This window comes from Chiloscyllium plagiosum, unplaced genomic scaffold (assembly GCF_037043375.1).
Source record: "Chiloscyllium plagiosum isolate Xiang-an unplaced genomic scaffold, Cpla_swu_hap1 HiC_scaffold_27, whole genome shotgun sequence".
Taxonomy (NCBI): Eukaryota; Metazoa; Chordata; class Chondrichthyes; order Orectolobiformes; family Hemiscylliidae; genus Chiloscyllium; species Chiloscyllium plagiosum.
The window spans coordinates 9,270,336-9,293,802 of record NW_028270165.1 but is presented as its reverse complement, the minus strand read 5'-3'; the positions used below and the strand labels follow the sequence as shown (position 1 = coordinate 9,293,802).

The 23,467-nt window shown below is 48.4% G+C and overlaps 3 protein-coding genes across 6 annotated transcripts in view; 1 reads left to right on the top strand and 2 right to left on the bottom strand.

Moving 5' to 3' along the window:
* The window catches only part of LOC148143034 (uncharacterized), a 30,152-nt gene extending 22,333 nt beyond the window's left edge, over window positions 1-7,819 (bottom strand). The window contains exon 1 of the mRNA XM_087973978.1: window positions 7,800-7,819. The gene's annotated coding sequence lies outside the window, so the exon portion shown is untranslated. The remainder of the gene's footprint in view (window positions 1-7,799) is intronic.
* Window positions 2,205-7,823, bottom strand: LOC148143033 (uncharacterized). Of its 3 annotated transcripts, none has more exons than XM_087973961.1 (2): window positions 7,712-7,823; window positions 2,205-4,740 (listed from the first exon to the last, which is right to left on the bottom strand). In XM_087973961.1, the coding sequence occupies exon 2, from the start codon at window positions 4,336-4,338 to the stop codon at window positions 3,454-3,456; it is 885 nt and encodes a 294-aa protein (XP_087830087.1). In that variant the 5' UTR covers window positions 4,339-4,740; window positions 7,712-7,823; the 3' UTR covers window positions 2,205-3,453. The 3 variants fall into 3 exon arrangements, with proteins under 3 accessions (XP_087830087.1, XP_087830088.1, XP_087830089.1); XM_087973962.1 differs by lacking the exon at window positions 7,712-7,823 and adding an exon at window positions 7,567-7,696; XM_087973963.1 differs by lacking the exon at window positions 7,712-7,823 and adding an exon at window positions 5,969-5,985.
* A 109-nt stretch (window positions 7,824-7,932) lies between these two features.
* LOC148143032 (uncharacterized) lies at window positions 7,933-21,483 on the top strand. Of its 2 annotated transcripts, XM_087973960.1 has the most exons (3): window positions 7,933-8,201; window positions 8,371-8,591; window positions 18,837-21,483. In XM_087973960.1, exon 3 carries the CDS (start codon window positions 19,186-19,188, stop codon window positions 20,098-20,100), a length of 915 nt encoding a protein of 304 aa, XP_087830086.1. In that variant the 5' UTR covers window positions 7,933-8,201; window positions 8,371-8,591; window positions 18,837-19,185; the 3' UTR covers window positions 20,101-21,483. The 2 variants fall into 2 exon arrangements, with proteins under 2 accessions (XP_087830086.1, XP_087830085.1); XM_087973959.1 differs by lacking the exons at window positions 7,933-8,201; window positions 8,371-8,591 and adding an exon at window positions 17,439-17,555.
* Window positions 21,484-23,467: the final 1,984 nt, after the last annotated feature.

The following is a 23,467-nucleotide window of genomic DNA, read 5'->3' as shown; positions in this document are numbered from 1 at the left end:
TTACCACACTCAAAATACCACCATCAATGACCAAATATGGGGACAACAGCCCAGCCCGCTGGAGGTCTGCAGGTTACCACGTGGAAAAATATAAAGGGTGCTTTTACCCGGCCTACAACCTCTCCCATGAGCCCCCAGCCCTGACCATTGCTGACACTAACACACACGGGCCACCTGCAGGTTCCATCTGTTTGAAACACACACAGCCATCTGGATGGGAGGCTGACTAGAGCCGGTGCACTGACTCCCTGCTCCTAACTCCTGCAGCACGCCGATCCACTGCAGAAGGCAGCATTTTAAACCGACAGGTCCTCAACAAGATCACCCAGAATACCACCTTCCTCACCAGCTGGACAGGGACCCAGACACTCCATCTCCAGACCGACAATGGCACCTATTTTATCTGTGGCCACAAAGCCTACTGCTGTCCTGGACTGGGAGCTACAATGTTGGGTATGCGGTACCATTAATTTATCACTCCCAGTCCCCTCCCTTCCCAAAGCCCATGCCAGGCAGCAGACGACCCCTCGCTGCCATTGAAGCAGCTCTCTACCTGATGTCACCCCACTCTGCAACCTTACAGTTACAGGTAGAAGCCCACAAACTCGCTGTCACAGTACAGGAGGTGGCAAACTCCACAGCAGACGTATTCGCCCAGCTGAATGTGGAGGCTGTTGCCATCTGTACTGTGACTCTGCAGAACACGATAGCCCTGGACTACCTACTCGCTGTGAAAGAGGGCACGCGCAGAGCCTGACTGCAGGGACTGATAGCCCTCATCACTATCATTGCCAGGCTTAGAGTGCTAGCCATGGCTATCCGACTGTGCTGTTCATGCCTACGTACAATTCTGTTACCCTCTGTCCCCCTCACCACTCAGCTAGCACAGATCCACTGGGAGAACATCCCTGCCCCTAAAATAGCCTCTCCTGGACCAGACTCGGACACAGAGAGCTATCTGTCTGATACCGAGACCCCCACCCGACAATCCCCCTGGCTCCGGCTTCATTGCCCCTTCTCGTCCCTCCCCTGAGCAAAACAAAAAGAAAAGGGGGGGAAATTGTGGAAAAAGATCTGCCACTCTGCCAACCCACAATAGGCCCACAAAAGCAAAATTGGCCAAACTGTACCTAAAACACCCAGAATGCCCATACAGGCTCGCAAGCCAAACCTGACAGCACACACGGACAAAGGAATACACTTCAACCTCACTACAATGACAGAGCACCACAGGTATCTCAAAGCCCCAAGGACAGTTTCACAACCCAACAATACCAAAGCCACACAAAGAGCAGGTCAGACAGAGAGGCACCAGCAAGGACTTGCTTCCAGAACAAGAAATGGAAGCACCTCACCACTTCAGAGGAGAAGTTAACACCTACCTGTGAAGAGGAATGGAACCATCGATAGTCAGGATGTTACGCTGTGTGAAGGAACAGGACATTCATCCGATAACTGTTTCCAATTAGCATCCTTGTAACTAGATTACTCCATTTCCAGATACATTGTATATTCCCCATTTCTTAATCAGCCTTATCGTACAGCATTATTATAAAAACTGGTCTCATCCTCAGCTCTTAGAAGAGAAATTCTGATCTACCTGTACAGACTGTCAATTCTGTGTCAGTCTAGTCAGTTTCTCTTCCAGTGACATTGCTTGTAATAAAGTGTTTGTCAATTTCACTTTGTGATCTCTAACTTATTGGGCAAATTTCTCCGACATGCTATAACAGGGCAAAAAAAACTGTACTCAGTACTCTGAAAGTGGTCTTACCAACATGATGTCCCAACTCCTATACACAACGTTGTGAACAATGAAGGCAAGTGTAATGAACGCCTCTTAACCACCCTGTCTACCAATGATGCAACTTTCATAGAACAATGTACCTGAAACCCACCATGTCTCTGTTCTACAACGCAACCCAGGGCCCTATCATTAACTATACAAACCCTGCCCTTCCTTGTTTTAGCAAAATGAAACCCCTCGCTTTTATTCATACCTCTCTCATACACATGCTCTCTCTGAGACACTCACACCCTCTCACAGGCTTCTCCTCCATCACACTCACGCTTCAAGCATGCACACACGCAAACAGACACACGCACTCTCATGCACACACACTCTCTCATGCATGCACAGGTCTATGGGGTGAATTTGCATTTGCAGATATATTCAATTTTGATCAAAAAGCACACAACCTGCAGGCAGTTGATACATGTAATATTTGTAAATTCCTACTTTGGAAATAGAACCAGTCTGATTCAAGATTGGGATACAGACAGACTCAAACCTCACACATTTCATTATTGTCTGAACTGAGATGAAACCTATTTATATAAAACCTTAAGTCATCTCGAGAATCTGACTTCAAAGACTTTCTGGGATTTACACATTAATGAACTAAAACTTGCAATCTATTCTAAAAGACAAAAGACTTCACAACAATCTAGGTTTGTTCAATATATCCGATCAGTTGCACTATACTGTGATCTTTTGCTATAAATTCTGTCTTATGATCCTGCTCCACAGCTTCCTAATGAAGGAGCAACGCTCCGAAAGCTAGTGGTTCCAAATAAACCACTATAACCTGATGTGTGATTTTTTAACTTGATCCAACCCAGTCCATCTCTGGCTCCTCCACATCATTTCTCGTGAAGGCAGCCCACCCCTCCCGGTGCTGCCAGTAAACTTTACAATGCTGATGAAACGATGCAGTACCTGTACTCCTTAAAAATTTACAATTTCTAATGATACTAGCTACTCATTCACTGCTCCATCTGATACACGACATTAGAAACTTAGTGCAGGAGGCTGGAAGAAATGAGCAGCTTTAAAACAAAAAACCTCTTGGACCTCAAAGCTTTCAATGAGAGTCTGAGCCCAGCAGTAAGTTCAGGTAACCTTTATCAAGACCCAACTTTACTACAGCTTCAGATTCCCCCAGCAAAAAGGTGTAGAAAAAGTAGCTTTTTTTTAAAAAACAGTTCATGGTCAAAGAGTACACAGTCTCCCCACCCCCCACTTTCTTTACTATTAGTCAGCACCAAGTTGTCCCTTTGTAATTGGATCCTTGGTACAGCCTTAACCCGTAGGAAGTATTGCCTCACTCAGCAATTTCAACCCAGACCCTGTATCCAAGTGAGTTTCTCCCTGTTCATTTCTGCAGGTGGGGGAGTCAACCACACTGCTCTGGGTCTGGAGTCACATGTAGACCACCCGGGTAAAGGATGCAGCTGGGACAACTGAGTGAATCCTTTCCTGCAAAGGCAGTTTCCTTTCCTAAAAAGGACATGAGTGATTCAGATGGGGGATCTCACGCCCCCGCCCCCAAAAATGGTTTCATCGTTAGATTCCGAACTCCAGACTTCTGACCGAATTCCAATTCCGCCATCTGCCACGACGGGATCCAAACCCAGGGGTCCAGTCGATAATGGGACTCTGCCATTGCTCCTTCAATCCCCCTGCCATGGCACGTGAACTGGCTGGTGCCTCTGCAGGTGGGAAGAGCGGGTGAATCCCTTCCCACACTGAGAGCAGGTGAATGGCCACTCCCCAGTGTGGACCCGCTGGTGGGCCAGCAGGGTGGAGGCCTGTGTAAAGCCCTTCCCACACTCAGGGCAGCTGAAGGGTCTCTCCCCAGTGTGGACCCGCTGGTGCTTCAGTCTGTCAGATGAATTGCTGAAGGCTTTCCCGCACTCGGGGCAAGTGAAGGGCCTCTCCCCGGTGTGGACCCGCCGGTGGGTCAGCAAGGTGGAGGCATGGGTAAAGCCCTTCCCGCATTTGGGGCAGCTGAAGGGTCTCTCCCCTGTGTGGACCCGCTGGTGCTTCAGTCTGTCGGAGGAATTACTGAAGGCCTTCCCGCACTCGGGGCAGCTATAGGGCCTCTCCCCCGTGTGGACCCGCTGGTGCCTCAGCAGGGCGGAGGAATTGCTAAATACCTTCCCACACTCAGGGCAGCTGAAGGGCCTCTCCCCAGTGTGGCCCCGCTGATGCCTCAGCAGGGCTGAGGAATTGCTGAAGGCCTTCCTGCACTCGGTGCAAAGGAACGGCCTCTCCCCGGTGTGGACCTGCCGGTGGGTCAGCAGACTGGAGGCCTGGGTAAAGCCCTTCCTGCATTCGGGACAGCTGAAAGGTCTCTCCCCCGTGTGGACTCGTTGGTGCTTCAGCAGGTCAGAGGAATTGCTGAAGGCCTTCCCACACTCTGTGCAGGGGAACGGCCTCTCCCCGGTGTGAGTGCGCCAATGAGTCTCCAGGGCAGATGGGAAATGGAAACTTTTCCCACAGTCACCACACTTACATGGTTTCTCTACGGGGTGGGATCCCTCAGGTTTTTCCATGGCCAAAACTACGCACAAAAATGTGTAGAGCCCCTCCCTGCCATGAATCCCTCTTTCCAGGCTGTATAACTATTTCTGGCTCCACACTCAGTGCACTGCAACAGTACGGTCTCTCATCCAGTCCCACTGATTCTGAAAACATACAGAAACAGGAACCAAAAAGCTTTGCTCCTTCTCACAGAATCACAGTTGAAAATTGTTGCGTTCCCAATGGATTGAGTGACTGTCCGACATTGACATCAAAGTGAGGACTGCAGACACTGGACACTCAGTGTCGAAAAGTGCGGCGCTGGAAAAGCGCAGCAGGTCAGGCAGCATCCGAGGAGCAGGAGAGTCGATGTTTCAAGCATAAGCCCTTCATCTGTTGATTTTGAAACTTCCAAATTCAGATCTTCAAATAATCTGTAAAAAGAGATTACAAAAATCATCACTGTCAGTGCAGAGTAGAAATTCAGAACAAGCAACTCTACTTTCTGCAAAACGTTTTTTTCTTTTGTTACTCCACAAAATTGAAAGCATCATCCCACTCTCTCTCTCTCTCTCCCCCTCTGTTCTCACTCTGCGCTAATTCTCCTGAAGGTGCTGATTCAGGATCTTACAGGGGCAGAAAAGCAAAAATGTCAAGTCTGACATCTCTCTGAATTTTGGATAACTCCACCTGAAAGTTGATATCTTTCCCAATATTGGAATACTGCTGAGACTGAACAGGTCTGATTTTGGGAAACAAATACTGTGTCAATTCAGGGTGAACCTGCAATGCAGCTTCTTGACGAATAATGAGACATGAAATGGTTAACATCCCCAGGAAGGGGGAGAAAAGGAGACATCAAGGTATTGACACCGACACCAGAGAGAAAGTTAACATGCCGATCAGGTATCCAGAAACAATCTAGGCCCGTTTGCCAGCACTTGGCCCATTTTCCTTTAACCCCTTCCTATTCATATACCCATCCGGATACCTTTTCAATGTTGTGATTGCACCAGCCTCCACCATTTCCTCTGGCAGCTCATTCCTTACACACACCGCCTTCTGAATGAAAACGTTGCCCCTTACGTCCCTTTTAAACCTTCCCTTCCCCACCCCACCTGCCCACCATGAACCTATTACCCTTACATTCTGGAGTATCCCATCTCAAGGAAAAGACCTTGACTGTTTACCCCATCCATGCCCCTCATGATTTTATCAACTTCAGCCTCCAGCGCGCAAGGGGAAACAGCCCCAGTCTGTTTGGCCTCTCCCTATCACTCAAACCCTCCAACCCTGGCAACATCCTTGTAAATCTTTTCTGAACCCTTTCAAGTTTCACAACATCCTTCTGATAGGAGGGAGACCAGAACTGCACACAACCTTCCAAAAGTGGCTATGGTTCTGCTGAACAATGGCAATTTAATTCCAAAATATTAATTTCTTCATGAGAAGGGAATAATTGGCAATGTAGCTGTAAGAGGCCTCTTGCGGAAGAGTGAAGAACTGAGTGAGAGAACTTTCCATTAAAATGGAGAGGAACAGAGTGATTCTGAGACTGGGGACTTAAATCTAAAGCAAGGAAATTACAATGGCAGCGGCACAAACAGGCCACAACAAATGAAGGAACATTTTTGAAAGAAATGACAAACATTTAAAGAGCACCTGGAGGAACTGCAACAGTTGTCCATTCCTGTCTGAAAAAATAAAACACAGAAGGTGACACAGCCACGGCTAACAAGGGACATGATGGATAGGACTAGATCCAAAGGAGTGGCGTACAAATTGGCTCAAAATAAAGTAGCAGATCTGAAGACTGGGAGCAGTTCAGGTTTCAACAAAAGGATTGGTCAAAAGGGGAAAATGGGGTATGTGAAGAGGAAAATAAAATTAGAGAAAACAATAACAATGAGAACAGGCAAAGTTCTCATGTGGAACAAAGAGATGGCAGACCAATTAACCACATATGTTGCTTCTATCAAAACACAGGTAACATCCCATGTTGGGGAACACATGGTCCAATGAGAGCAGAACTGAAGGAAATGAGCAGTTGTGGGGAAGTGGTGTTGGGGAAACTGATGGGATTAAAAGTTTACAAATCCCTGTGCTGGTAACCCACACCCCAAACTATGGTCTGAGGTCATGCAATTGGAAAATCTTGGGCTGATCTTAGCAGAACTGTTTAATGGTAAGGTCCTATGGAGTGTTACTGAACAAAGTGACCTTGGAGTGCAGGTTCATCGCTCCTTGAAAGTAGAGTCATAGATAGATAGGATAGTGAAGAAGGTGTTTGGTATGCTTTCCTTCATCGGTCAGAGTATTGAGTACAGGAGTTGGGAGGTCATGTTGCAGCTGTACAGGACATTGGTTAGGTCACTTTTGGAATACTGTATGCAATTCTGGTCTCCTTCCTATCAGAAGGATGTATGAACCTTGAAAGGATTCAGAAAAGATTTACAAAGATGATGCCAGGGTTGAGAGATTTGAGCTATAGGGAGAAGTTAAACATGCTGGCGGTTTTCCGTGGAGAGTCGGACGCTGAGGGGTGACCTTATAAAGGTTTATAAAATGATGAGATGCACGGATAGAATAAATAGACAAAGTCTTCTTGCTGGATTGGGGTAGTTGATAACTCTAGAACATAGGTTTAGGGTGAGAGGGGAAAGATTTAAAGGAGATGTAAGCAGCAATTTTTCATGCAGAGAGTGGTAAGTGTATGGAAAGAGCTGCTGGAGGAAGTGGAGGAGGCTAGTGCAATTGCAACATTTAAAAGGCATCTGGATGGGTATGTGAACAGGAAGGGTTCAGAGGGATATGGGCTGGGTGCTGGCTCAAGTTATCCCTCCTCCTGCATTGAATTTCAAATCCATCTTCATCATGTCTTTCCTCCACTCCTGGCGTTCTCTTTTCTCCTGTCTACAAACTGAAAACAACATCAACACATCAATGCTCTCCTGGTCACTGCGATCTTGGAAGTACCCAGTTTCTGTTCCAGCTCCACAAATGATCAGATTCATTCACCTCAAATTCACAGTCCGCCTTCGTGTCATTCTAGATCTCTCTCTCTCTCCCTCCCACTCCCTTTTCCTGTTTTAAGGCCACACAAACCAAGCTCAGGGCCAGGTCTCTCAGAGTGAAATGAGGAAATTCTAGTTGAATGACACCAACTGTCACTTCTCTCCCGGAAATGACAGTTGATGGTGCCCTCACCAAGATGGCCGCCCGCGCTCCCCGCCCCAAGTCAACATGCGCCTTATCCTTACAATGATGGCGCCCTGTTACCCGGGCAACACGAGAGCTCCTTCGGTGGTGAAGTGGGCCTGGGGAGGTTTTATTCACGGCCTCAGGCCTCCCCCTAGGAGTTTATAAACTCCCCAGTCTCCCTCCTCCCGCGGTTCCCAATCCTACCCTGTCTCACTGTCTCCTCTCCCCGGGATGTTCCTGAAACCTGGTCCTGTTCTGAAGGAGGATCCCCGGACCTGAAACACCTCCTCACATTCCTCCCGACACGAGCTGCCGGACCTGCTCAGCTTTTCCAGCGGCTCCTGTTCTTGCTCCTTCAGCCGCCGGCGCCATTCCTCTCCCACACTCAGTAACTTTGCCTCACCGCACGCATGCGCACAGCGAGGGCCCTATAGAGAGGTTTCTCGATCGCATGGGATCGTGGGAACTGAAGGCGCCATTAATGTCATGAAATCCAGTATCCCATATGCCTTCTTAACTGTCCTATTCACGTGTTAATGAAGTTAATGAAGAAGGGCTCATACCCGAAACGTCGATTCTCCTGCTCCTTCGATGCTGCCTGACCTGCTGCGCTTTTCCAGCAACACATTTTCAGCTCTGATCTCCAGCATCTGCAGTCCTCATTTTCTCCTCCTTAATGAAGTACACGTCAGGGGTAAATCATTCATCGATTTTAGATTTATACATTGAGTGGAACACTACAGGTGTTTAACTCTAAACTCTAGTTCCAATTCAGTGTCAGTATAATCGCTTTTTATCTGCTCTAAAATAAGCATCGAATCAATGCTCTCCATCTGACCCTTCTTAACGTTGATTTTCTTTAGTTTGCAGATTCCAACACTGCTTCAATAATTTATTAAAATCTACTTCTGGTACATGGGCGTCATTGGTTGGCCAGCATTTGGTTCTCCTTGAGAATGTGGTGGTGAGCTGCCTTCTTGAACCGTTGCAGTCCAAACCCTGTACGGTGACCCACAGCATCTTGAGGGAAGGAATTCCAGGATTTGGACCAGTGACACTGAAGAAACATTTCCAAGTGAAGATGGTGAGTGGCTTGGAGGGGTACTTGCAAGAGGTTGTGTTCCCAGGTATCTGTTTTCCTGGTCCTTCCAGATGGAAGTGGTTGTTAGTTTGAAAGGCAATTTGTAAGGTGCTTTGGTAAATCTTTGCAGTGCATCTTGTAGGTACTACACACTACTGCTTCTGAACAGTGGATATGGTACCAATCAAGCAGGCAACATTGACCTGGATGGTATGAAGCGTTTCAAATACAGTTGAAGCTGCAACCCCATCCAAGCTAGTGGGGAGTATTCCATTACACTGCTGACTTGTGGCATGTAGAAGTTGGAACAGGTTTTGGAGAGTCAGGAGGTGAGTTACTCACTACAGTATTTCTGGCCTCTGACCTGCTTTTGTAGCCACTGTGTATATATGGTTCATCTAGTTGAGTTTCTGTTCAATGGTAAACCCCAAGGATGTTGATCGTGGGGTATTTAGTGACAGTAACATTGTTGATATCACAGGTCAGTGGTCAGATTATCTCTTTTGGGGATGAGTCATTCTGTGACATTTGCATGGCATTCATGTTACTTGCCACTCATCAGCCCATTGGATATGGTTAAGATCTTGAAGCATTTCAAACTGAACTGCTTCAGTTTGTGGGGAGTTGTTTATAGTGCTGAACAGCTGCAATTATTGCGACATCTCCACTTCTGAACTTATGATGGAGGAAGGTCATTGATGAAGATGGTTCGGCCTATGAACTCCTGCAGAGTTGTCCTGAAGTCGAGATGACTGACCTCCACAATTCATAGCCATCTTTCCATGTGCTAGGTATGACTTAACAATTAAGACTTATAAACTAATTGAAGGAATAGGTATGAGACAACCCTCTTCAGGGTGTCTCCAGTGCAGGTTTTTCTGTTCTCGAAACAATCTGATAAATGTTGACATTCATCAGCCTTTTGATCTTGGTAGTTTCCTTTCTCTCCAACATTTGTTTCACGTTAGCAAGTTGAATTCTTCTGCATTTTTCAGGAAAATGTTTTACAGAAGGTAACATTCTTAATATCTGTGTAATATTCCGTGGGAAAACTGTCTATAGTCCACCAGTTGGAGAAAATTTCTCTGAAAAGGTTTGTCAAATGCCCTGCTTCCACAAGACCCAGTGTTCCCAAAGTTGAAGTACTTTTAACAGCCCCTTTATATTTTCCAGAATTCCCATGATAGGAGACATGTGCCACTTGTACCCACCACAAATCTCCTGAAACTGGGTGCGCTACAAAAGTCAAGCAGGAAGATTATCAGTAAAAAGGTCTGGTTTCAATCACAGAGTTATAGACATCTGGAGACACACTGCACGGAAACTGATCCTTTGGTTCAACTCATCCATGCTGACCAGATGTCCCAAGCTGATCCAGTCCCAAGTTCCAGCCTTTGGCCCATATCCCTCCCAGATGCCTTTTAAATATTGTAATTGTACCCATCTCCACCACTTCCCTGGCAGCTTGTTCCACACACACACACACACACCACCCTCTGCATAAAAAAAATTGTCCTTGAGGTCACTTATTCCTTTCTTGCTACCCACAGCACCTCTTCTCTGTTCCCCACCACCCTCAGCATCCCCTGTCCATCCACAGCGCCTCCTGTCCATTCCCACCTTGCCACCCACAGTGCCCCATGTCCATTTCCCTCTCCCCACCCTCTGCCCACCCATCCATCCTCCCTCTCTCCCCCCACCCTCCACTCTCCATCTCTCTGTTCCCTGTCTATTCTCTCTCTCCACCAATTCTCTGCTGCCCATTCTTCCACTGCCCCCACCCTCTCCTTGCCACTCATTCTCTCTCTCCACCCACCCTCTGTCCCCGTCCATTCTCTGTCTCCCCTCACATTCTGCACCCCACACCATTCTCTCTTCTGCCCCCCCCCCCCAACACTCTACTCCCACATTCTCCCTCTCAGACCCTTCCCCCCCATTCTCTGGGTCCCCCACGCTCAGCCCCGCAGGCCTTTCTCTCCCCCCCAAGTCCTTCTCCTCTCCCTCACCCTCTGCTACCCTGTCCATTCTCTCTCTCTCTCTGTTCTCCACAGCTCCACCCAGCCCCCGTCCATTCTCTCTCTATTCTCCCCAGCCTCCGTCCATTCTCTTTCTGTTCTTCCAAGCCCCACCCTAGAGCCCCCATCAATGAGAGGAAGGTGGCAGGGAGGAGGAGGAGCTAGAAAGATTGGGAGCTTATTTGAAATTGAGTTCCCCAATGTTGAGTCCTCCCAACTCTACGCAGCCCGGGCGGAAGATGGGATGTTGTTCCTCCAATTTGCAGTTTGATTCATTGTGGAAAGGGAGGAGGCCAAAGATAGTTATGTCAAAAAGGGAGTGGGAAGGGGAATTAAAATGGTTGGTGACTGGGAGGTCCGGTCAGCCTCTGCGGGCCCAGGTACGATGCTCGGTGAACTGTTCCCCAAGTCTCCCCGATGTAGAGAAGTTCACAATTGGCAAATGCAGTACCACAATGTAAAATTATAGCTTCTGCTGTGAAAACAAAAGCAGAAAGGAGGTGTATTGTTTAAATGGTGATGTATTGGGATGTGGAGCAAGTGAGGACTGCAGATGCTGGAGATCAGAGTCGAAAAGTGTGGCACTGGAAAAGCACAGCAGGTCAGACAGCATCCAAGGAGTAGGAGAGTTGACGTTTTGGGCATGAGCCCTTCATCAGGAATGATGTGTGAATGTACAAAGGGGGCTCAGCATCATTCCACACCAGTCAGTACCAGTTGTCAGACAGGTGCAGCAAGCAATCAGCAAGGCAAGTGGTTTGTTAACAAGAGGAATTGAGTTCAGAAGTGGGGATTTCTTCCTGCAGTTAGGGTGTCATTGAATGTATTCAAGGCTGAGTTCGTCTGATTTTTGAACAACAAAGAAGTGGATGTTTATGGGGGAAGGCAAGGAAATGGTTTTAGAACAGTTTCAGTCCAACTAGTCCATGCTGACTATGTTCTCAAACTAAATTAGTCCCAGCTGCCTGTGTTTGGCCCATATCCCTCCAAACATTTCCTATTCATGTACTTGTCCAAATTTCTTTCAAACGTTGTTACGTTTCCTGCATCCTTCCTCTGGACATCTATTCCACACACAAACCACACTCTGTGTTTTTTTTAAAAAACTGGTGCCCCTCATGTCTTTTTAAAATCTTTCTCCACTCACCGTCAAATTTTGCTCCCAATCTTGAAACCACCCCAGAGAAAGAAGACCCGCCGTTCACTTCATCTATATCTTTCATGATTTTATAAACCTCTATATGGTCACCTCGCAACCTGCTGTGCTCCAGTGAAAAAGTCCCAGCCTATCCACTTAGATGTAGTTAGATTCATATCCAGTTATGATCTGTTCAATGCTGGTGCAGGCTCCAAAGACCAAATGGCTGACTTCTGTTCCCAGTTCTCTTACTGTGTCCAGGACAGCAAAAGACTATAAGACATAGGAGCAGAAAGTAGGCCATTCAGCCCATCAAGTCTGCTCATACCATTCAATTGTGACTCATAGGTTTCTCAATCCCATTGTCTTGCTTTCTCTCCATAACCCTCGATCCCCTTGGTACTCAAGAACATGTGTCTCAGTCTTAAATATACTCAGTGACCTAGGCTCTGCAACCTTCTGTGGCAATGAATTCCATAGATTCATCACTATCTGGCTGAAGAGGTTGATGTTTATCTATGTTCTAAAAGGCCTTCTCTTTACTCTGAGGCTGTGTCCTCGGGTCGGAGTCTCTCCTACCAACGGAAACATCTTCCCAACGTCCGCTGTGTCCAGGCCATTCAGTATTCTGTGTGTTTCAATTAGATCTCTCCTGAGTGTGGGCCTGTTAGTCAGCATGAAGCAGAACCTTCAGGATGAGGTACAACAGGGATTAGGTTTGGCAAATGGAAAGAGAGTATGTGGGATGGAGATTTTCAGCTTCTAGGGAATAAGAGAGGAAAGAGAGTTCATTATAAATTAGAATTGTTCAGGTGGGCCAATGGGCCAAGGAGTGGCAGATGGAGATAATTTAGAGAAATGAGAGGTGTTGCATTTTGCAACTGTATAAGACATTGTTTAGGCCACTTTTGGAATACTGTGTTCAGTTCTGGTCTCCCTGCTATAGCAAAGAGGTTGTGAAACTTTGGAAGTGGTTGGAGAAGATTTACAAGGCTGTTGCCATGCTTGTGACCTACAGTGAGAGGCTGAAGTGGCCAGGGATATTTTCCCTGGAGAATTGGAGGCTATGGCGTGATCTTATAGATGTTTATGAGGGGCATGGATAGGGTAAATACCCAAGCACTTTTTGCCAGGGTAGGGGAGTCCAAAACTAGAGGGCATATGTTTGAGGTGAGAGGGGAATGATTTAAAAGGGACGTGACCGGCAAGGTTTTCATGCAGAGGATGGTGCATGTGTGTAACAAACTACCAGATAATGACATTTAACATTTAAAAGGCATCTGGATAGGTACATGAATAGGAAGGATTTAGAGGGATATGGGCCAAATGCGACTAGGTTAATTTAGGATATTTGGTTGGCATGACAAGCTAGGCCGAAGGGTCTGTTTCCATGCTTTATAACTCTAATCAGCTTTGTTGAAAGCAGAAGAGTCAGAGCACTTTCAGAGCAGCTTTCAAAGATGTTTTGCCCTTACTGGGAGCAATAGGCAATAGGTGCAGGAGTAGGCCATTCTGCCCTTCGAGCCTGCACCACCATTCAATATGATCATGGCTGATCATCTTTAATCAGTATCCTGTTCCTGCCTTATCTCCATAACCCTTGATTCCACTATCCTTGAGAGCTCTATCCAACTCTTTCTTAAATGAATCCAGAGACTGGGCCTCCACTGCCCTCTGGGGCAGAGCATTCCACACAGCCACCACTCTCTGGGTGAAGAAGTTTCTCCTCATCTCTGTCCTAAATGGTCTACCCCGTATTTTTAAGCTGTGTCCTCTGGTTCGGCACTCACCCATCAGCGGAAACATGTTTCCTGCCTCCAGAGTGTCCAATCCTTTAATAATCTTATATGTCTCAATCAGGTCCCCTCTCAGTCTTCTAAACTCAAGGGTATACAAACCCAGTCGCTCCAGTCTTTCAGCGTAAGGTAGTCCCGCCATTCCAGGAATTGACCTCGTGAACCTACGCAGCACTCCCTCAATAGCCCGAATGTCTGTCCTCAAATTTGGAGACCAGAACTGCACACAATACTCCAGGTATGGTCTCACCAGGGCCCTGTACAGCTGCAGAAGAACCTCTTTGCTTCTATACTCAATCCCTCTTGTTATGAAGTCCTGCATGCTATTAGCCTTCTTCACTACCTGCTGTACCTGCATGCTTACCTTCATTGACTGGTGTACAAGAACACCCAGATCTCTTTATACTGTCCCTTTACCTAAATTGATTCCATTTAAGTAGTAATATGCCTTCCTGTTCTTGCCACCAAAGTGGATAACCATATATTTATCCACATTAAACTGCATCTGCCATGCATCTGACCACTCACCTCACCTGTTCAGGTCACCTGTAATCTCCTAACATCCTCCTCACATTTCACCCTGCCACCCAGCTTAGTATCATCAACAAATTTGCTAATGTTATTACTAATACCATCTTCTATATCATTAATATATATTGTAAAAAGCTGCGGTCCCAGCACTGATCCCTGCGGTACCCCACTGGTCACTGCCTGCCATTCCAAAATAGAGCCGTTTATCACTACTCTTTGTTTCCTATCAGCCAACCAACTTTCAATCCAAGTTAGTACTTTGCCCCCAATACCATGCGCCCTAATTTTGCTCATTAACCTCCTATGTAGGACTTTATCAAAAGCTTTTTGAAAGTCCAGGTACACTACATCTACTGGATCTCCCTCGTCCATCTTCAGAGTTACATCCTCAAAAAATTCCAGAAGATTAGTCAAGCATGATTTCCCCTTCATAAATCCATGCTGACTCTGACCTATCCTGTTACTACTATCCAGATGTGTCGTAATTTCATCCTTTATAATAGACACCGTGGGCGGCACGGTGGCACAGTGGTTAGCACTGCTGCCTCACAGCGCTAGAGACCCGGGTTCAATTCCCGCCTCAGGCGACTGACTGTGTGGAGTTTGCACGTTCTCCCCGTGTCTGCGTGGGTTTCCTTCGGGTGCTCCGGTTTCCTCCCACAGTCCAAAGATGTGCAGGTCAGGTGAATTGGCCATGCTGAATTGTCCGTAGTGTTAGGTCGGGGGTGAATGTGGGGGTGTGGGTGGGTTGCGCTTCGGCGGGTCGGTGTGGACTTGTGGGGCCGAGGGGCCTGTTTCCACACTGTAAGTAATCTAATCTAATCTAATCTAATCTTTTCCACCACTGAGGTCAGACTAACTGGTCTATAATTTACTGCTTTCTCTCTCCCACCTTTCTTAAAAAGTGGTACAACATTAGCCACCCTCCAATCTGCAGGAACTGATCCCGAATCTATCGAACTCTGGAAAATAATCACCAACGCATCCACGATTTCTCGAGCCACCTCCTTCAGTACCCTGGGATGTAGACCATCAGGCCCCGGGGACTTATCAATCTTCAGACCTAACAGTCTCTCCAACACCAAATTATGGCAAATATAAATTCCCTTAAGTTCAGGTCCTTCAGCCACTGTTACCTCAGGGAGACTGCTTGTGTCTTCCCCAGTGAACACAGATCTGAAGTACCAATTCAATTCTTCTGCCATTTTTTTGTTCCCCATAATATATTCCCCTGTTTCTGTCTTCAAGGGCCCAATTTTAATCTTAACCATATTTTTGCCTTTCACTTATCTAAAAAAGCTTTTAGATCCTCCTTTATGTTTTTGGCAAGTTTACCTTCGTACCTCATTTTTTCTCTGTGTATTTCCTTCTTAGTTATCCTCTGTTGTTCTTTAAAAGCTTCCCAGTCCTCCATTTTCCCACTTATCTTTGCTATGTTATACTTTTTCTCTTTTAACTTTATATGTTTTTTTTAGATTAGATTACATTAGATTAGATTACATTAGATTACATTACAGTGTGGAAACAGGCCCTTCGGCCCAACAAGTCCACACCGACCCGCCGAAGCGCAACCCACCCATACCCCTACATTTACCCCTTACCTAACACTACGGGCAATTTATCATGGCCAATTCACCTGACCTGCACATCTTTGGACTGTGGGAGGAAACCGGAGCACCCGGAGGAAACCCACGCAGACACGGGGAGAACGTGCAAACTCCACACAGTCAGTCGCTTGAGGCGGGAATTGAACCCGGGTCTCCAGCGCTGTGAGGCAGCAGTGCTAACCACTGTGCCACCGTGCCGCCCACAAGTTAAGTTTCTTAACTTCCCTCGTCAGCCATGACCACCTATGCCTCCTCCTCGGATCTGTCTTCCTTTTTGGAATGAACTGATCCTGCATCTTCTGCATTATACACAGAAATATCTGCCATTGTTCCTCCACTGTCATCCCTGCTAAGGTATTGCACCATTGAACTTTGGCCAGCTCCTCCCTTATAGCTCCATAGTTCCCTTTATTCAACAGAAATATTGTCACTTCCGATTGTACCCTCTCCTTCTCAAATTGCAGATTGAAGCTTATTGTATTATGGTCACTACTTCCCAATGGCTCCTTCACTTCGAGGTCCCTGATCAATTCTGGTTCATTGCACAGAACAAGTTACAGTGAAATCTGTAATTTGTGGGACAGCAACTGAGTGAATGAGTATATCCAGAATTTTAGTGGAAAGTGGGAATTCATTGCACTGTGGGGATGAAGTGCTTTAAGGTTTACCGCAGTAAGTACAGTGTGCTGAGTGGGGAGCTGAGTGAAGGGTTAGGTGGGTTCTTGTTTTAAACTGCTCATTTCTTTCAGCCTCCAGCATTGTATTTCCACTGCTGTCCATCAGAAGGAGTGAATCAGTCACTGTTATCATTAGAAACCTTACGGTTTCAATACCTCATTGTTTCCTGAGCATTTTAAAGTTTACTGACAGCAGCGGGGTTTAGGCCGTGTTCACTGTAAACGATTAAGCAGACAAATAACACACATACGAGAGGGCAGGGTGGAACTTGTCTTTTGATTTGGTGGAAGGTGGGAGGTTCTGCGCGCTGTGATCCGGAGCAAACACGACTGCAGTAAATCATTCAATCTCTACAGTGTGTAAGTAGGCCATTCAACCCCTCTGAAGAGCATGCCATCCCGACCCACGCCCACCAGCTCCCTGCCCTGTCCAGTAGTTCTTGCTGGGGGATGAGACTCGGCCATAAAATTAGGGGGAGTAGATTCAAGGTAGAGATGAGGAGGAGCTGTTTTTCCCGGAGAGTAGTTAATCTGTGAAGGGTGAGGGTGGATTGGCCATGCTACATTGCCCCACATGGTCCAGGGATGTGCAGATTAGGGTGGATTCGCCATGTTAAATTACCCATAGTGCCCAGGTATGTGCAGGTGAGGTCTATTCGGGGGGTAAATATCGGGCAGGAGGGGAAGGGGAATGGATGTGGGTGGGTTACCCTTCGGAGGGTCGGGGTGGTCTCATTGGGCCGGGTGACCTGCTTCTACATTGTGCGGATTCTCTGAAGGGAAAGGATTTTTGCAAACTGTGCAGGGCAGTGCGGGCCATCAATCCGGAGCAGGCGCACTGCGGAGCCGCCGTTCGCCCCGCCCCTTCGTCTCGTCACGCCCCGTCTCGCACGCCGTCACTCGACACTTGCTCCTCCCACTGTCCCGGCCGCACTCCGCCTCTGTACCCGCCTCTCGCTCCACCCAGTCGCTCCGCCCCTGACCCCGATCGTCGCCCCGCCCCTCTCCGCTGCTCGCTCCTCCCCTTCCTGTGTCTCCCTCCGCCGCCTCGACCCATCGATGACGTCACAACGCGGAAGTGGCTCTGCTCGGTTCAGAGTAAAACCCTTTCGCTGGGCAACTCTTCAATCTGAGAGGGAGAAAATCTGTTCACTGGCAGCAACTGGAGTGAATCCAGGGAGGGAGCAGACTCTGCAAACTCAGGTATGTGTCTTAATTGCCCGGGTGAGGAGGGACAGAAGGATAGGGTGGGGCTGTTTCCCCAGCCCGCGCCAGAATCTTAGGGGTAACCTTATAGACTTTTATAAAATCAAAAGGAGCATGGATATATTAAATAGACATGGTCTTTTCCTTGGGGTGGGGGAGTCCAGAACTAGAGGGTTTAGGGTGAGGGCGGCGGGGGAGGGGCCGTGGAGATTTAAAAGAGATCGAATGAGACAACTATTTCACGAGGTTTGGGCGGGTGTGAATGTGTGTACGGAATGACCTGCCAGAGAAAGTAGTGGAGGCTGGGACAATTACAGCATTTAAAAGGCATTTGGACGGGTGTATCAATACGGACGGTTCAGAGGGCCAGGGAACACGTGCTGGCCAATGTGACTAGATTAATTTAGGATATCTGGACAGCACAGAAGAGTTTGACTGAAGTGCCTGTGCCTGTTTCTGTGTGTATATGACTCTGGCTTTCCACTAACGTTTGCCACGTCTGTATGTTCAGTTTCTCTCTCTGGTGTCGGTGTTAATACCTTGGTGTCTCATTATGCTCCCCTTCCCGGGGACATTAACCATTTCTTGAGGTTGTTCCTCAAGAAGCTGCATTGCAGGTTCATCTTGAATTGGCACACTTTATTTTGCTTTCCAAATCAGACCTGCTCACTCTCAGCATTATGCCAATGACGTGAAAGATAGTAACTTTCAGGTGGAGTTTCAGAGAGATAAGATTAGATTAGATTAGATTGCTTACAGTGTGGAAACAGGCCCTTCGGCCCAACAAGTCCACACCGCCCCGCCGAAGCGCAACCTACCCATACCCCTACATTTACCCCTTACCTAACACTACGGGCAATTTAGCATAGCCAATTCACCTGACCCTGCACATCTTTGGACTGTGGGAGTAAACCGGAGCACCCGGAGGAAACCCACGCAGACACGGGGAGAACGTGCAAACTCCACACAGTCAGTCGCCTGAGGCGGGAATTGAACCCGGGTCTCTGGCGCTGTGAGGCAGCAGTGCTAACCACTGTGCCACCATGCCGCCCATAAGTCTTGACGTTTTTGCTTTTCTGCTCCTGTAAGATCCTGAATCGGCACCTTCAGGAGAATTAGTTAAAGTGGAGTGAGAACAGAGGGGGAGAGAGAGAATGGGATGGCGCTTTCAATTTTGTGGAATAATAAAAGAAAAGAATGTTCTCCAGAAAGTAGAATCGCTTGTTCTGAATTTCTACCCTGGACTGACAGTGATGGCTTTTATTTCTCTTTTTACAGCGTTTGAAGATCTGAAGTCAGAAGTTTCAAAATCAACTGTAACATCAACTCTCCTGCTCCTCGGATGCTACTTGATGTGCTGTGAATTTTCAAGTGCCGTGCTTTTTGACAGTGAGTCAGCAGTCCTCACTTTGCTGTCAATGTCTCACGGTCACTCAATCCATCAGGACCACAACGATGTTTGACTGCGATTCTGTGAGAAGGAACAAAGCTTTTTGGTTCCTGTTCGAGTACATTTCCAGTATCAGTGGGACTGGATGAGAGACCTACTGTTGCAGTGCACTGAGTGTGGAGCGTGTAACAGCTATACCGCCTGTTAAGAGGAAATCACGGTGCGAAGGGGCTCTACATGCGTTTGTGTGCGGCTGAAGCTTCGGCCATGGAAAAACCTGAGGAATCCTGCCCTGTGGAGAAACCATGGAAGTGTGGTGACTGTGGGAAAGGCTTCTATGTCCCATCTGCCCTGGAAACTCATCGGCGCAGTCACACCAGAGAGAGGCCCTTCAGCTGCCCTGAGTGTGGGAAGGGCTTTACCCAGGCCTCTGCCCTGCGGACTCACCAGCGGGTCCACACAGGGGAGAGGCCGTTCCCATGTCCCGAGTGCGGGAAAGCCTTCAGCAATTCCTTCAACCTCCAGACACACAGGCGACTCCACACTGGTGAGAGGCCGTTTTCTTGCTCCGAGTGCAAGAAGGCATTCAGACATTCCTCTGACCTGCTGACCCACTGGCGGGTCCACACGGGGGAAAAGCCCTACAGCTGCCCCGAGTGTGGGAAGGCCTTCAGCAATTCCTCCCACCTGCTGACTCACCAGCGGGTCCACACAGGGGAGAGGCCGTTCACCTGCCCCAACTGCGGGAAGAGATTTAATCAGGTGAGCAACTTGTGGAAGCACCAGCGTCTCCACACTGGGGAGAAGCCCTTCAGCTGCCCCGAGTGCAGGAAGGCCTTCAGCAGTTCCACCACTCTGCTGACCCACCGGCGGATCCATATGGGGGAGAGGCCATTCCCCTGCACAGAGTGCGGGAAGGCCTTCAGCAATTCCTCCATCCTGCTGAGACACCAGAGGGTTCACACAGGGGAGTGGCCCTTCAGCTGCCCTGAGTGCAGGAAGGGGTTCAGCGATTCCTCCAATCTCCAGACCCACCAGCGGATCCACACTGGGGAGAAGCCCTTCGGCTGCACAGAGTGTGGGAAGGCCTTCATCCGCTCCTCCCACCTGCGGAGGCACCAACGAGTTCACGTGCCAACGCAGGATGATTGAAGGAGCAACAACCGAGTGCCATTAGGGACTGGACTATCAACCCAGTTCCTGGGACTCCTGAGTTTGAATCCAGCCGCAGCAGATCACGGAATTGGAATTCGGTCAGAAATCTGGAGTTCAGAATCTGATGATGAAACCGTTTTTAGGGTGGGGTGAAATTGCTGAGTGAGGCAATACTTCCTCCAGGTTACGGCTGTACCAAGGATCCAATTACAAAGGACAACTTGGTGATGACCAACAGTAAAGAAAGTGAGGTAGGATAGCGGGTGTGAGAAGTATGCACGCTTTGACCTTGAGCTGTTTAAAAAGCAGCTACTTTTTCTACACCTTTTTGCTGGGGGGATCTGAAGCTTTAACAAAGTTGGGTCACAATAAAGATTACCTGAACTTACCGCGGGCTCAGACTCTCATTGAAAGCTTTGAGCTCCAAGAGGTTTTTGTTTTAAAGCTGCTTATTTCTTTCAGCCTCCTGCACTAAGTTTTCAATGTTGTGTATCGGGTGGAGCAGTGAATGGGTAGCTAGTATCATTAGATATTGTAAATTTTTCAGGAGTGCAGGTACTGTGTTGTTTCATTGGCATTGTAAAGTTTACTGGCAGCACTGGGAGGTATGGGCTGTGTTCACTGGAAACGATGGGGAGGTGCCAGTATTGGACTGGGGTGGATAAAGTTAAAAATTACACAAGACGAGGTTATAGTCCAACAGATTTATTCGGAAGCACAAGCTTTCGGAGTGCCGGTCCTTCCACAGGTAGCTGTGGAGCAGGATCGTAAGACACAAATCTTATAGCAAAATTCATAGTGTCATGCAACTGATGCCTTTTAGAATGGGTTGCAGGTTTCGGTTCATTAATATGTAAATCCAAGAACAACATCTAAGTCATGTTCTTGAGATGACTTATGGTTTTATATTTTTTTTAAAAAGTGACATCTCAGCTCACACAATACATTAAAGTTGTGAGGTTCGAGTCTATCAGTATCCCAATCTTGAATCAGACTAGTTCTGTTTTTAAAGTAGGAATATATAAAATATTACATGGATTGACTGCCTGTAGATTGTGTGCTTTGTGAGGAAAATTGAAAGTATCTGCAAATATAATTCTGCCAATACAAATTTACTCCATAGAGTTGTGTGTGTGTGCATGTGAGTTTGTGTGTGAGTGTGCATGTAAGAGTGTGTGCATGCTTGGTAAAGTGTGAGTGTGATGGAGTATAAGTCTGTGAGTGTGTGAGCATGTTAGAGCTGAAAATGTGCTGCTGGAAAAGTGCAGCAGGTCAGGCAGCATCCAGGGAACAGGAGAATCGACGTTTCGGGCATAAGCCCTTCTTCAGGAATGAGGAAAGTTTGTCCAGTAGGCTAAGATAAAAGGTAGGGAGGAGGGACTTGGGGGAGGGGCGTCGGAAATGCGATAGGTGGAAAGAGGTCAAGGTGAGGGTGATAGGTTAGACTGGGGTGGGGGTGGAGAGGTCAGGAAGAAGATTACCGGTTAGGAAGGCGGTGCTGAGTTTGATGGATTTGACTGAGACAAGGTGGGGGGAGGGGAAATGAGGAAACTGGTGAAATCCGAGTTCATCCCTTGTGGTTGGAGGGTTCCTAGGCGGAAGATGAGGCGCTCTTCCTCCAACCGTCGTGTTGTTGTGGTCTGGCAATGGAGGAGTCCAAAGACCTGCATATCCTTGGTGGAGTGGGAGAGGGAGTTGAAGTGTTGAGCCACAGGGTGGTTGGGTTGGTTGGTCCGGGTGTCCCAGAGGTGTTCTCTGAAACGCTCCGCAAGTAGGCTGCCTGTCTCCCCAATATAGAGGAGGCCACATCGGGTGCAGAGGATGCAATAGATGATGTGTGTGGAGGTGCAGGTGAATCTGTGGCGAATATGGAAGTTTCCTTTGGGGCCTTGGAGGGAGGTGAGGGCGCAAGTCTTGCACCTCCTGCGGTTGCAGGGGAAGGTGCCAGGAGTGGAGGTTGGGTTGGTGGGGGTGTGTGGATCTGACGAGGGAGTCACGGAGGGAGTGATCTTTACGGAATGCTGATAGGGGAGCGGAGGGAAATATATTCTTGGTGGTGGGGTCCGTTTGGAGGTGGCAGAAATGACGGCGGATGCGCTGTACATGGAGATTGGTGGGGTGGTAGGTGAGGACCAGTGAGGTTCTGTCCTGGTGGCGGTTGGAGGGGCGGGGCTCAAGGGCGGAGGAGCGGGAAGTGGAAGAGATGTGGTGGAGGGCATCGTCGACCACGTCGGGGAGGGGGGGGGGGGGGGAATTGCGGTTCTTGAAGAAGGAGGCCATCTGGGTTGTACGTTTCTGGAACTGGTCCTCCTGGGAGCAGATGCGGCGGAGACGAAGGAATTGGGAGAATGGGATGGTGTTTTACAGGGGGCAGGGTGGGAGGTGGTGTAGTCCAGGTAGCTGTGGGAGTCGGTCGGTTTGTAGTAGATGTCCGTGTTGATTCGGTCGCCTGAGATAGAAATAGAAAGGTCGAGGAAGGGGAGGGAGGAATCTGAGACTGTCCAGGTGAATTTGAGGTCGGGGTGGAAGGTGTTGGTGAAGTGGATGAACTGTTCAACCTCCTCGTGGGAGCATGAGGCGGCGCCGATACAGTCATCGATGTAGCGGAGGAAAAGGTGGGGGGTGGGGCCAGTGTAGTTGCGGAAGATGGATTGTTCCACATATCCTATGAAGAGGCAGGCATAGCTGGGGCCCATGCGGGTGCCCATGGCTACTCCTTTTGTTTGGAGGAAGTGGGAGGATTGGAAAGTGAAGTTGTTCAGGGTGAAGACCAGTTCAGTCAGTCGAAGGAGGGTGTCAGTGGAAGGGTACTGGTTGGTACAGCGGGAAAGGAAGAAGCGAGGGCTTTGAATCCTTCATGAAGGGAGATGGAGGTGTACAGGGACTGGATGTCCATGGTGAAGATAAGGCCTTGTGGACCGGGGAAGCGCAAATCATGGAGGAGGTGGAGGGCATGGGTGGTGTCCCGAACGTAGGTGGGGAGTTCTTGGACTAAGGGGGACAGGACCGTGTCAAGGTATGCGGAGATGAGTTCGGAGGGGCAGGAGCAGGCAGACACAATGGGTCGGTCGGGGCAGTCAGGTTTGTGGATTTTGGGCAGGAGGTAGAAGCGGGCGGTGCGGGGTTGTGGGACTATGAGGTTGGAGGCGGTGGATGGGAGATCCCCCGAGGTGATGAGGTTATGGATGGTCTGGGAGATGATGGTTTGGTGGTGGGGGGTGGGGTCATGGTCAAGGGGGCAGTAGGAGGAGGTGTCTGCGAGCTGGCATTGGGCCTCAGCGGTGTAAAGGTCGGTGCGCCAAACTACTACCGCGCCTCCCTTGTCTGCTGGTTTGATAGTGAGGTTGGGGTTGCAACGGAGGGA

Excerpts from the sequence above, each read along its gene's own strand:
- LOC148143032 (XM_087973960.1), top strand. The coding sequence starts at position 19,186 with ATGCGTTTGTGTGCGGCTGAAGCTTCGGCCATGGAAAAACCTGAGGAA.
- LOC148143033 (XM_087973961.1), bottom strand. The coding sequence starts at position 4,338 with ATGGAAAAACCTGAGGGATCCCACCCCGTAGAGAAACCATGTAAGTGT.